This window comes from Halichondria panicea, chromosome 8 (assembly GCF_963675165.1).
Source record: "Halichondria panicea chromosome 8, odHalPani1.1, whole genome shotgun sequence".
Taxonomy (NCBI): domain Eukaryota; kingdom Metazoa; phylum Porifera; class Demospongiae; order Suberitida; family Halichondriidae; genus Halichondria; species Halichondria panicea.
The window spans coordinates 4,060,025-4,072,647 of record NC_087384.1 but is presented as its reverse complement, the minus strand read 5'-3'; the positions used below and the strand labels follow the sequence as shown (position 1 = coordinate 4,072,647).

The 12,623-nt window shown below is 41.0% G+C and overlaps 2 protein-coding genes across 2 annotated transcripts; one reads left to right on the top strand and one right to left on the bottom strand.

Annotated features, from left to right (window-relative positions):
* Nucleotides 1–240: 240 nt before the first annotated feature.
* Nucleotides 241–5,442, bottom strand: LOC135340028 (zinc phosphodiesterase ELAC protein 1-like). Its single transcript, XM_064536310.1, has 8 exons — nucleotides 5,306–5,442; nucleotides 5,069–5,184; nucleotides 3,844–4,041; nucleotides 3,474–3,571; nucleotides 1,550–1,645; nucleotides 1,133–1,232; nucleotides 866–1,046; nucleotides 241–551 (listed from the first exon to the last, which is right to left on the bottom strand). Exons 1-8 carry the CDS (start codon nucleotides 5,391–5,393, stop codon nucleotides 316–318), a joined length of 1,113 nt encoding a protein of 370 aa, XP_064392380.1. The 5' UTR covers nucleotides 5,394–5,442; the 3' UTR covers nucleotides 241–315.
* A 73-nt stretch (nucleotides 5,443–5,515) lies between these two features.
* On the top strand, nucleotides 5,516–10,491 carry LOC135340024 (transient receptor potential cation channel subfamily A member 1-like). Its single transcript, XM_064536305.1, has 3 exons — nucleotides 5,516–5,635; nucleotides 6,572–6,648; nucleotides 6,771–10,491. Exon 3 carries the CDS (start codon nucleotides 6,795–6,797, stop codon nucleotides 10,356–10,358), a length of 3,564 nt encoding a protein of 1,187 aa, XP_064392375.1. The 5' UTR covers nucleotides 5,516–5,635; nucleotides 6,572–6,648; nucleotides 6,771–6,794; the 3' UTR covers nucleotides 10,359–10,491.
* Nucleotides 10,492–12,623: the final 2,132 nt, after the last annotated feature.

Genomic DNA, 12,623 nt, shown 5'->3' with positions numbered 1-12,623 from the left:
GTCAAGAGAACCTAATTACTTAAAAAATGTTGTGCATTTAGTTACTAACCGCTACTACAAACTCAACGGTTCTACATTGTATTAAATCGCAAGCAATAACTTTAACTTTTGTACACAGCTAATTATCTATGAGCTAGGGCTATAAGTACACTGCGTTTATATTAAATATTTTTTGGCTGATCACACACAGCTGCCAGAGCATTAAAAGACAGATGACAGACAGAGGGACTGATAGCAAGAGGGCCTAGTTGATGCTTTAAAAAATGAACAAATTACACAAATTAAGCAGATCTTTAAAGTTAATACTCAATAAAACTACTTTTTGGCTGATATTTGGTAGACCTTGAAATCATCAGCAGCACTGACATTAATTGCTGATGCAGTGTCTCCTAATCTACTAAGGGTGTTCTGAGCGTCTAGTACTAGCCTGTCCACAGTGACCTCCTCTCCATTATGTCCTGTCTCTTCATTGGGGCGACGGTAGCGCTGACTAAAGTGAGTGAGAATCAACTGTGAAGCCTTCATACGGTGACAGAATGCGGCAGCCATGGCTGGGAGAAGGGTGAATGGCAAAGTACAATGGTAAGTAAGCTAACTGTGTGCATGGGCATATAATTATTGTTAACTCTGTGCACACTAAATGTATGCACCGTTAGCAACTACATTTGAAACCACACAAAGTTATTATAGGCTTAAACTCTTGATAAATGGCTAGGAGTGACATTTAAATCTGTGCAGATGTTAAATGCCCAAGCGTTTAATCCAGAATATACATGTACATGTATGCATGCTTGTGTCTGATTAATCAGACGAAGCGGCACATCAGTCACTTAAAACGTTCTTCTGACTCATTGCTCTCTCTTACCTGGAGTAGAGTGTCCATTCTCCCTACACTGCTGCTCGTGAGCATTCTCATTGGTCGCCTCATGCACTATAACGTCAGCTTCTTCACACAGTGGAGCAATGTCCTCATTGTCACATGTATCTCCTAGTAAAACCACTTTCCTGCCTGGTCGACCAGGACCAACCACTTCGGCTGGACTGATCTGTGCAGTGGAAGGGATTGATTTGACGAAGTAAATATTAGCTGATCGACAAATCGAAATAGTGTTCAGGATGTCTTTTTACCTACCATAGTGCCTTGGGGAAACTGGATTGACTCTCCCCTCTTTAGTTTAGCATACAGTGGACCAGGAGGCACGCCCAGGGATTTAAGCTTGTCAACCTGCAACCTGTACAAAAATTGAATTACTCTGATGGATTTACAATGTACTAATGGCTTGATCAACATCATTAAAACTAATAGATCAAGTAGCACTAGTGAGTTATAGCATCTAGCTATCACTAAAAAGCAGAAATATTTTCCTTGCATATGTAGCATAGCCACAATCATGACACAGTTCTCTCAACGATAGCTATCAATGTGAACCTTAGAATAAGCCAGAAACACATCCGTTCACATAACGTACTACATGTATGAATAGATTGCACATACAAATATGCGATTTGAATGCACGCACAATTAATACATGTACATGTAAATCCTCACTTTCCAGGCAGTGTATCTTCCGTAATAACATATCCAAACGAGGCTATTCTGTGCTTGAGTGTTGCAGCCCTCACGTATAAAGGACCTTCTCGACAGCTGCATACAAAAATTATGTCGTACTATGAGTACCATCAATTCTGACTGAGTGTCACCATAGATAATAATTTATAGAGAAAGATAATCTGTGCTCTATAATGTATGGTACGTGTCACTGAGTATAAATACACTCATACATGTAACCATACCGTAATTATACTACACTGAATAATTTATGAACCACTATAATACACTCAGCTACATGTACAGTCAGTAGCATACAGTGGATTATTAGAGTATGCGGTAATGGGGTCAATAGAAGAGCTCCATGACTGTGCTTAATCCTATCATACATTTTTAAACAACACAGTAACCAGATGTCACTGTGACGAGTGATGACTACAATAGCTAGCGAGGCTAGCAACTAGGAAACAAGTGACAGAGCTAGGCAAACAAGCAACCATAATTCATTACCTGAGGCCGTGCTGCGGCCAGCGGGTATAGTAGTCCGTTGGTTTGTTTGTCTGTCTGTTTGTAATTTATGAGCCTGCATGCTCACATGGATACCATAGCTCTGCGTTTACAGCATGGATAGCCTTCACACAACAAGTTATTAGTTTTAATGGCAGATTTTGATGTTAAAGCTTTGTTGTTGTAATAAAAGCAAGCAAAAGCTAAGGTGAACTTGCACGTTGGCCGAGCTAGCTTCTACATGCGTCCTTTTCTCGAGGTACGTATTTACAGCTGAAGTTATCCTGTACTAGGAACGATGGAATTTCATTGCTCATATTACTTGCTACCTAGCCAGCTTCTCCATGCTTCATACTACTATTTGTATTCAAGTACGAGCTCAGTGCTCTAGTTAATAGTTAGTTTTATTTTCAATATGTACATCATTCATATTGACCATGCAGGAACGGGGTCTAGGTCAACCTCAATCTAAATCACATTTCCTCAGCAGGACCATGCAGGTGCAAGAAAACAGTGTACCCAAAGAGATTTATATTCCCAGCTAGTCTAAGTGCTACTGTACAATTATTGGCATCGGATCACGTGCTTAACATAATCTGCTCAGATAAAACGCACAATACTGAGCTAAGATACAGCTGTGTTTCGCCTCCTAACCATGGGAAAAATACTTCTCCTTTCCAAGCCCTTCAAAACTTCTACCATATAGCGGGTAAGTTTCGTGGGGTAAAAAATTCGTTCAACTCGAGAAACGGTAGTTTTCGTGAGTAAAAATTTCGTTTAGTCTCGTGGCTGCACGGCATTCCTACGTTCAGATAAGCCACGCCTACGATAAAATTTCGTGGAGGTCAGCCTGCCCACGAAAATAACAAATATTTTACCCCACGAAAATTACCCGCTATATGGTATTCAATGCCAGCCAGCCTTGTTAGTAGGTATCATTTGGAAATGACACTACTGCTAAATAAGCTGTGTCTTATTATGGCCTCAAGTATCAAATAGACGTGAAAGTTCAGCAGGAGGCTTCTCACACCAACAGTAAGACAACCGTTTGTCTCTTTTTTTCCTTGCCATAAGTATTTTCACACGTTATAGTAGGGGCCTCGATTCAACCGCAGCGAAACGTGGACGGTTTTTGAGGCGCTTATAGTCTCTTCATCTCTATGGTACAAGCTGCAAGCTTAATCAATCCTAAAATTTCATATAACATCTGAAACAATTGTTTAACAATTAATCCAGTGCAAAAAACCAGCGACATCAATATGCCGCCATTAAAATAGTGATATGCTTATGATTGAATATGCGCTAATACATGTAGTCCAGTTTCTACGGTACAGTTGCATATGCAATGTACAAAAACACAAGGCAGCGTTCGTTCGCCATGTGAAGAATATTTAACAAAGAAAAAGGCAGTACTCACATCTCCCAGAATCCCGCAGGGTTTCTCTGAATGTTCCTCCCGGGAAGCTCCTTGGGATGAGGCTGGCCAGTCGCACTGGGATCAGGATTCCAGTTACTCTGTACAGTGGTGGGGTGGGTTTATAATAAGAATTATAGTAGACAAAATTAATATCAACCAAATAATTTTACATGATTTTACACAAAAGTTAGAATTAATGTAACTGAGAGTCACTATACACTAAAGAGCAAGCTGGCTAGGACAAAAATCAGTACAAATGAGTGAACAATTTTAATACAAGCCAGCTCTAGTATATGTATATACACAATTTTGTTGATAGAACATTAACGAAATTATGATCATTGCTTGCACATACTAAACCTATACTCACCAGGCCATCATGGTCAGCAGGGTTAACATTGTGACATAGTTCATGCACTACATAGGGATAGCATAGTTGAGAACGAGCAAGGTTCAGAGCCACTCTCACAAACTGCCGCAGTCCGAGGGGCCCGTAAACCTCTAGTGGAGCACTGTCTTCTGACAGACTGGCACTAAGGGTGCACAATAGACCAGGGAGGCCATACACCTATAAGGGGGGGTGGCACAACTTTATAAACTGTTATATACTAGTCCCCTACAGAAATTATTGGCTTCTAATTAATTCAAAGTTGCGTTGCGCACTTCTGGGACCTCTCATGACTATAACCTGAATCGCCTTAATAGGCTTTGAGTTTCATATACTCTGGCCAGCTAAGTTATGCATGACCATGCAGGAGGCTGGAACCACCTGACCATTTATTTTCATTATGGTAACTACATGTATATATAATCGGATTTCTCCTAGTTTCTTTTGTAGACTACTACTAATCTACATAGAAACTGACATACATCAGCTTATAGTCGAATAGAAACTTGTGCAGACAGATGATGCTACAAACGACTCTGAGGAGACTGTAACAACTATCACTGTAATTAAAATTAACCATAACTCGAGAAAAAAGCTTAGTTTGCAAATCCGCAATCAGTAATCCAAGAAAACGTGGCTAAAAAGCCTATAGATAGAAACTGTTAGTTTTCGTTGCATTGCAACCGTTAGTCAGACACACACAGTTAGCTTTATACGTGGGGAACGTGCTGAGGCATAAAAACGCCCACAGATACCAAAAATTAAGGCCAGTATAGGCAATACACAAGAAACATTTGGCAATTACCTTATAACTTATGTTCTAATTTATCGAACATATCTTTATAGAGCATGCAAAGTGTCCGGAATAATTAAAACAAGCATACAGCTGCATGCGAGCTAGCTAAGAGCAGTGTGCGACTGAAAAGTTGCAATAGCTATCTAAAACTAGCTGATCCTCAAAGCTATCTAACTTGCAACACTCTTGCTGGCTATAAAGCTACGTTGCTTGCATGGAATGTATCTCAACTTTTCAATGTATTGTCTGGATATTTAATGTAAAATTAAAGCAATGATTATTAGGTGCACCAAAGAAGTACTACAATGTATAATTATGACCCTATATGGATCTATGGTGGAATGTTTTATTTCCACTGCATGACTGATGTCCGTTCACAAATTATTATCCGTAGTCCAAGCAACAACTCACATGGTCTCCGTGTAGATGAGTGATAAAGATCTTCGTGACTCGTCCTGGTCTGATGGAGCTCCTCATCAACTGTATCTGGCTACCCTCGCCACAGTCAAACACCCAGCATCCCAGATCTGCGCACCATACACACACAGCATGGTTGAACACACAGCATGCATATTAAAAATGACTATCATACATACAGCTAGAATATATATATGACGTAATGTCATTAGATCTATTATCCCAACTCACCATGTCTAAGTACCATGCAGGAGGCTCCTCTGTGAGGGGAGGGGTAGGCTGAGCCAGTGCCCAGAAATGTCAGATCCCAGGCAGCCATATACCATGTACCATTTACCACAGCTATGGGGCCAGATCTGGAGTGACAGCTATACACTGAGCTCTCTGCACTGAGCTGGAGGAGGTTGACCTTTCAACTTTAATATGCTTTTCTATGGCGGTGGTGGTGGTGGTGGTGGCACCCTTTCTATGCCACACGTGCAGGATGTGGGAATGGTGAATGGACTGGTCACACCTTCATGAACAAGAAGTACTCAGGGCTAGGCTAGGGGTGCAGGACTGGTGTGTAAGACATTGCATATGCACCTTGAGAGGCATCTTTCTACATCTATTTACATAAAACAATTATTTCGTATAGACTACTGTGTATATTTTGAGGGTATAAATGTTCGTGGTTTTCGCTGATCAAGCATGTACTGCAAACATTTATACCCACGAATTTAATATCGCATGCATGCTGCAGAAAGGCTGCTATTCGGCGAAAATTAAATCCGTACGGTCAATCCGCGAAAGTGTATACGCTCGAAATATACTCGGCCACTATACGGTAAACTCGGCCTGGGATCGAGGCTAGACTGTATGTTTGTATTGACAGAGATACCAGATATCGATCACAATAGTTCGTTGAGGAAAATTTACCAACTTCAACTTTATATACGAAATTAAAAGTGGGTATGGTCTGTATAATTTTTATAAAGTAAAATTCACCGGTATAATTATGTACAAGCAGGATTGAGTGACTGTTTTTAATGACTATGTATTTCGAAGAGACATAGCCAATCAGTAGAAAGAGAAAAAGAAATGACTGTATATTTATTAAAGTGTCTTGTAATACCCCCTCCCGGCCCTTGTCACATAATACCCGAATCACTTTAAACAAAGCTGCAAAAAAGTATTCCCTAGCTGACACTGACTTTTTTGCATGCATGCATGTGTGTCCTTAATTGCTCCGGCCACTTCTCTGGTGAGAATTTGTTTGGATCATACAATAACTAAACCATTGAAACCCCTGCACGATGGCGGCTCTATATAGAGCATAATTATCTCTCAAAGTTATACAGTGAGTATAGTCATCACAATTGCATCAATTGTATGTGACACCTTAATTAGAACAATGCAATGTGTGGTGTTGACCTTTTAGTGCTATCATATCTCCATTGTAAATTGAGTCAATGGCCTATATCACGTTACTCTACACTCAGCAAATTCTGTATACAGTATCGACGTACAATTTCCATTAAGATTGAAGTACCCTCATTGTCCCTCCAACCACTGAAAGAAAACTAAAAGCCCTGGTGAGAAGCAATGTAATTATGTCTGTCACTGCATGACCTTCTACATGTATGTGTTATAGTACCATTTATATTTCTATACACTATAATAGTCAGAGTTGTACATTTTTGTTTTTTCATTGCAGTAAACCTCTTGATGAGCTATTGAAATGCAGGCAAAGCAAGTGTCCATAGAATTGGAGGGAATTTCTGGGAAAACTCTGCTTAGCTTGAAATCTGCAGCCATAGTTACCACAGCAACGCGACAAAATGGCAATATCCGTTCAAAGTGGGTCAAAAAGAGATCATGTTCTAGACCGCTTGGTTTGGAGGCGTATATGTACGAGGATTCAGTGTCGATAATCACTCTGGTTGTTGAAGGAAAGCTGAACGAGCTGAAGAATGTATTGAAAGAGCATGATATGACACTCAGTGAGGTAGATATAGAAGGCCGCACTCTCCTGCATCATGCAACACTGCACAACCAACAGCTGATCATGTCATTTCTGATCCACAGTGGGATTAATCTGGATGCTGTGGATAACATAGGAAACACTGCTCTCCATCTTGCTACTGAAAAGGATCTCCCAGATGCCTGTCACCTACTATTGACAAACGGAGCAAGTGATTCGATCCTCAATAAGGATGTGTATGCTCCCTTACATTTAGCAGCACAAGGGAAGAACAAAGCGCTGGAGGCTATCTTGGACCACCCTGTTGAATTTTCTGTTGCTGGACATCGCAGTAAAACACCTATGCATATCATCTGTGAAAATGACAACATTGAAGGGATTATCTTAATGCAGAAGAAGGTAATGGACAATGTGATGATGAGCAAGAATCGTTTATTCAAAATTTGTGCTACTGATGACAACGGGCTAACACCAATCCATTTAGCAGCTCGCAAGAATTCTCATCGAGTACTTAATTTTATCATTCAATGCTGCACAAATCATGGCTACACTATTGAGACAGTGCTTGGATTTCTTGACGAGGAGAACAGTACTCCACTACATGCTGCCGTTGACAGCTGCAACACTGAAGTTGTGAAAGTATTGCTTGAGCATGGAGCCTCCCCAACTGACTCCAAGGGCAATCTCATACCCCCTCTACATCTGGCTTGCTCTCAAGGAAGGTCTGACATGGTCAGGATGATGGTCGAGCGTGCTGGACCTCAAATCATTTTGTCCACAGATCAAGAGCTCAAAACACCACTCCACCATTGTGCTCTCTCTGTCCACAGCTCCTGCATGATCCCCTTCTTAGTCGAACGAGGGAAAGGAATTATCCAGATTGATGCCCGGGATGCAAGAGGGCGCACCCCCTTACACAACGCTGTCACCTCTGCTAATTTGGCTGGTACCAAAGAGTTGATCTTTTATGGGTCCAATCCACTTGTGAAGGATTGCAAAGGATTGAATGCTCTCCACCTTGCTTTAAACAGCAACAGGAAGGTTATAGTCAATGTCCTCTTAGAGCTGCCCTGTGCTGCTGAGCTAATTAGCAATACCTGTTGCAGAGGATATTCAGCTATCCACCATGCTCTACATGTAGGCCAAGGCGGAGTTATCCCTAAAATGATTGCTGCCCTCCAGTTCGAAGTCAAGAAGATGCGAGACGATGAAGGAAACAGCTATCTACACCTAGCTGCTGGGAAAGGTGATATCAAAGCACTTAAAGCTCTCTTGGATGTGCCTGAGATTCACAAGCTGCTGAATGAACCCAACGACTTTGGGATCACCCCACTACATTCGGCTGCTACCGGAGGACACTATCAATGCATTGATCTCCTGTTGAACAATGGAGCAATGTTCCACAAAGCATTTAATGGGGAAACAGCATTCATGATAGCTTGCAAGAAAGGCTTTACGAACTGTGCCAGGCTATTGATCCAGTCCCACCCATGTCAGATCGCTATGACAGACAACATTGGAAACAGTGCTCTTCATGCTGCATCACAGAGTTTGACTCCTTCCATGATAACTCTCTTACTGGATAAAAATTGCAAGTTGAGCATCAACTCAGAGTCACTAAGCTTCTTAGACATGCTGATAGACTGTGGACACTTTGACTGTGTCATGGCAGTAATTAATCATGGCCGCTGGCAGGAGTGTTTAGACTTTGGCTCCCCCTCACGTACCTGTCCAATCTTACGCCTTATTGAGCAAATGCCAAAAGCAGCTAAAGCAGTATTGGATCGATGTCACTCAAGAGCCAATCTGGACAAGTCCCATCCTGACTACTGGGAGAAATTTGACTTCAAGTACCTCTATTGTCAAAAAACGATTGACAATAAAAGCCATCGAGGACTTGCTTTTGCTATCCATCCATCTGATAAAGATGACATCACTGAAACCACAATCAAGTACAAGGGGAATGTTCAGAGGACTTCAGTTGTATCTCATGATCTAGTACGAGCTTGTAAAAAGAGGGTATGCTTTGGACAAGATACGATGATGACTTTGCGGAAAATGAAGCACTTTAAGCGACAAGCTCTTCTCACTCATCCAGTGGTTTCTGCTTTCTTGAAGTCTAAATGGCAGAGGTATGGAAGCATATACTGTTACAGTTTGTATGCCCTTCATTTACTGCTCACAGTACTTCTCTCAATCTTTGTGATTATTGTGCCTAATCCAGTTCAACAGCTTATTTCACTGAACGAGACAGAGATAGTTAGTACTGCAGTTGATGACCCGTTTGAATTAAGCCCCGGAGCTACGGCATTACGAGCACTTGCTTTGGTCGTGAATATAATTTTAATTGCTGTTATTGCATTTAATGTGCTCGTACATGTATACCTACAACGAAGTGGTGGATTCAGTGCGTTCTTCCAGGTATCCACCTGGTTTGATTTTCTATCCGTTACAATCACTTTCATCTTCTTTGTGTTTCCTAATCCATTGCATGTTTGGTCACTAGGAGCTGTTGGCTGTTTCTTCTCATGGTTCTCGCTTTTGTTGGCATTGGAGCACTTTTCACTGGCAGGAACCATTGTTAAAATGTTTTTGGAGGTCACAAAAACGGTGTTTTTTGTACTCAGTATCAGTATTTTCCTTCTGCTTGCATTTGCCTTCCCATTTTATATGTTGGCTGGCAGTCTTAGCGAGTTTAACAATGTTGGCTACGCTTTGCTCTCAGTATTTGGTTTCATGCTTGGGGAGTTGCCTTACGATATGTACGTCAAATTAGATGTGGCAGGAAATCTTCCCTCTGGAAGTTTAGTACTTGTGTTTATTTTGTTTCTGGCTATCTTAATGAGCATTGTTCTAGCAAATCTTTTGATTGGTTTAGCTGTTGGAGATATTGAAAGAGTAAAATTAAATGCAATTGTACAGAGGAAAGCAATAGAAATCGAGTTTTTTTCTCAAGTGGATGCATCTATACCAAGACGCTATCTAAAGAGTCTCTCTCTTCCATCGTCCACAATATACCCAAACAAGAATCGCTCAATATACTCAAAATGGCAGGACAGTTGGAACTGGATAGAGGCTCAGATTGAACCAGAACAGTCCGAAAATTTAAGCGCTGTAAGTGTCTCTTCTACATGCTTGTCGGAAATCACTGAACTAAAGCTTCATGTTCTTGAGATGAAAGAAACACAGCAGCAGATGCAAGAAGCCAATGCCCTGTTAAGAAGACACTATCGAGGCTTGTCAGCTAGAAGCAGCTTCAGCTCACTTGAATTTGATCCTATTGAAAATCTCGCTGGCAACATTGAACTAGACTATCAGTAACTGTTTTGTCCTGTAGATATCTATAATTATTAGTTTGGTTTGAAAACTGAATTAACATTGTACATACATAGGGGACCATCAGAGGGGGACTATACGTTGTTTATGATGTTTATCGATTATTTATGCTTCTGAATTTTTCTCCTTTTTATGGTGGCCAAGAAGGGTCCCCCACCTCCGCCTACCGCCACAATTAACCGCATGCGGAAGCTTTGTTAGCTGTGCGTGGTTATTCCTACTTTGCAGCTCCTTTTCTGTTCTTTGTCACAATAAGAAAAAATACGGGAGGAATTGGAAGAGGAAGAGACAAAGCAGAACCTCTAAGACTAGAGGAGCTCTGACAACCGTGTGCCTATGGGAGGTGATTACTGCAAAAAATAAGTGGCCATGGTGCCATTTTTTTGTTGGTGCTGATGTTTTATACAGAAGTGCGTTTTGTGATAACCGTTTTTTACAGAGGGTGGTGCAATTTTTTAGAGAGGTGCGTATATACCGTAAACGTTGAAATTTTCGACGGGTGTTTAACTTCGTTTTTTTCGTCCTTGGACTCAACGCACGAAATTAAATATATACGTGGGTGTACGTGTACGTGGTAGCCACACCTACGTTAATATAACGGACGAAAATTTATGCGCACGAAATTTAAGAATTGTGGGCCTAGTGCAGAAAGTGCGAAATTTTGATGCGTCGAAAATTTCAACGTTTACGGTAGCCTCTCCTTTTTCTTTTTTCTGTTCTTTATCACAATAACTGTTTTAACGTTCAATGAGATAAAATACGGTAAATAAATTAATTGTCCACCCACACGCCAACAGTAAATACCTTGAAGGGGCTGGACACACACACACACACACACACACCAGCAGATTAGACCCAAAACACACAATTCATGCAAGTAAAGACTAGACCACAAGAGTTGAAGTACATAATTACCCAATTCTACGGTCAGATAAGGCAGTTCCTCACAATTTATTTTTTCGTTTCAACTCCTCCAACACACACACACACACACACACACACACACACACACACACACACAGTGACACAAACATACAAACACACTACCAAGGGCGTCTTTTCATATGCCCTTGACACCGTATACCTCGCTTGCAGCTACCAATAGCTAACGTTCTAGTGCAGAGCTGACTACTAAGTAGAGTAGTAACACTCGGTAAACAAGTTTGGCTACGTGCTCTTCTGAAAAGGCTGCAATGGCATTCCAAGTAAGCAAAACTAGGCATAACTCGAGAACGAAACATTATTTTGCAAACCCACGAATTAAAATCCAAGAAAACATGACTAGAAGCATATAGAAACTCTTACTTGCACTTGATTCATCCTTGAGCAGCTGTAGCAGTCTACACAGACACACACTACCGTATACCGTATAGCGGGTATATTTCGAGGGTATAAATTTTCGCGGATGGACCATTACAAAGGATTTCGCGGATTTTATTTTCGGTCTGATTTCCAGCCTTTTGGCGCATGCGCACATCAACATACAGCTGTACCTCCACACCGTTAGCCTCGAATCCATAATACTGAACACGCCTACTATTATAAATTTTCGTGGGTATAAATTTTCGCGGTACAGGCTCAATCCGTGAAAACCGCGAACATTTATACCCTCGAAATATACCCGCTATACGGTACCTCGCTTGCACATGCGCACCGAGGCATAATAAAGGTCATCACTCACTTTCCTCAGCAGTCAGCATGCATGCACATTCATTTGCATGCATGCAGTCAAGAGTAGATATAAGAGTAAGAGTGTTGAACTGCTAAAAAGAATTTTGCCTGCATGCTCCTGCGTCATCACTTAATAGTAATCAGTACTAATGCAGTAAAAAATATATATAGTGACGACAGTGATGACGCATGTTAAGGTTCCACGATTACTACAGCAGTTCAACAATATTACTCTTATCTACTCTTGATACAGAATAAATTGACAGATCAGTGATTCAAGCTGAGTTGGAGTTGATGGAGCACAAAAGGGGGGGCTCTGGCCCCGTCGAGTCAGCCCCCCTCTCAGTCTGCTATACGCCACCGCAAACATAAGTAACAAATAATAATTTCAAGTTATACATGCATCGCTATACATTATAATTATGCATGTATAGTGCCACAAGCAGTGTATTGAATTGGCCATGGCACTTGGAGATCCCTACATACAAATAATAGCTATCTATATATAGATCCATGTATATATATAGTTTTGGGGTATATCTATAAGCACTAACATGACTTTTGGTAGGAATTTAGGAT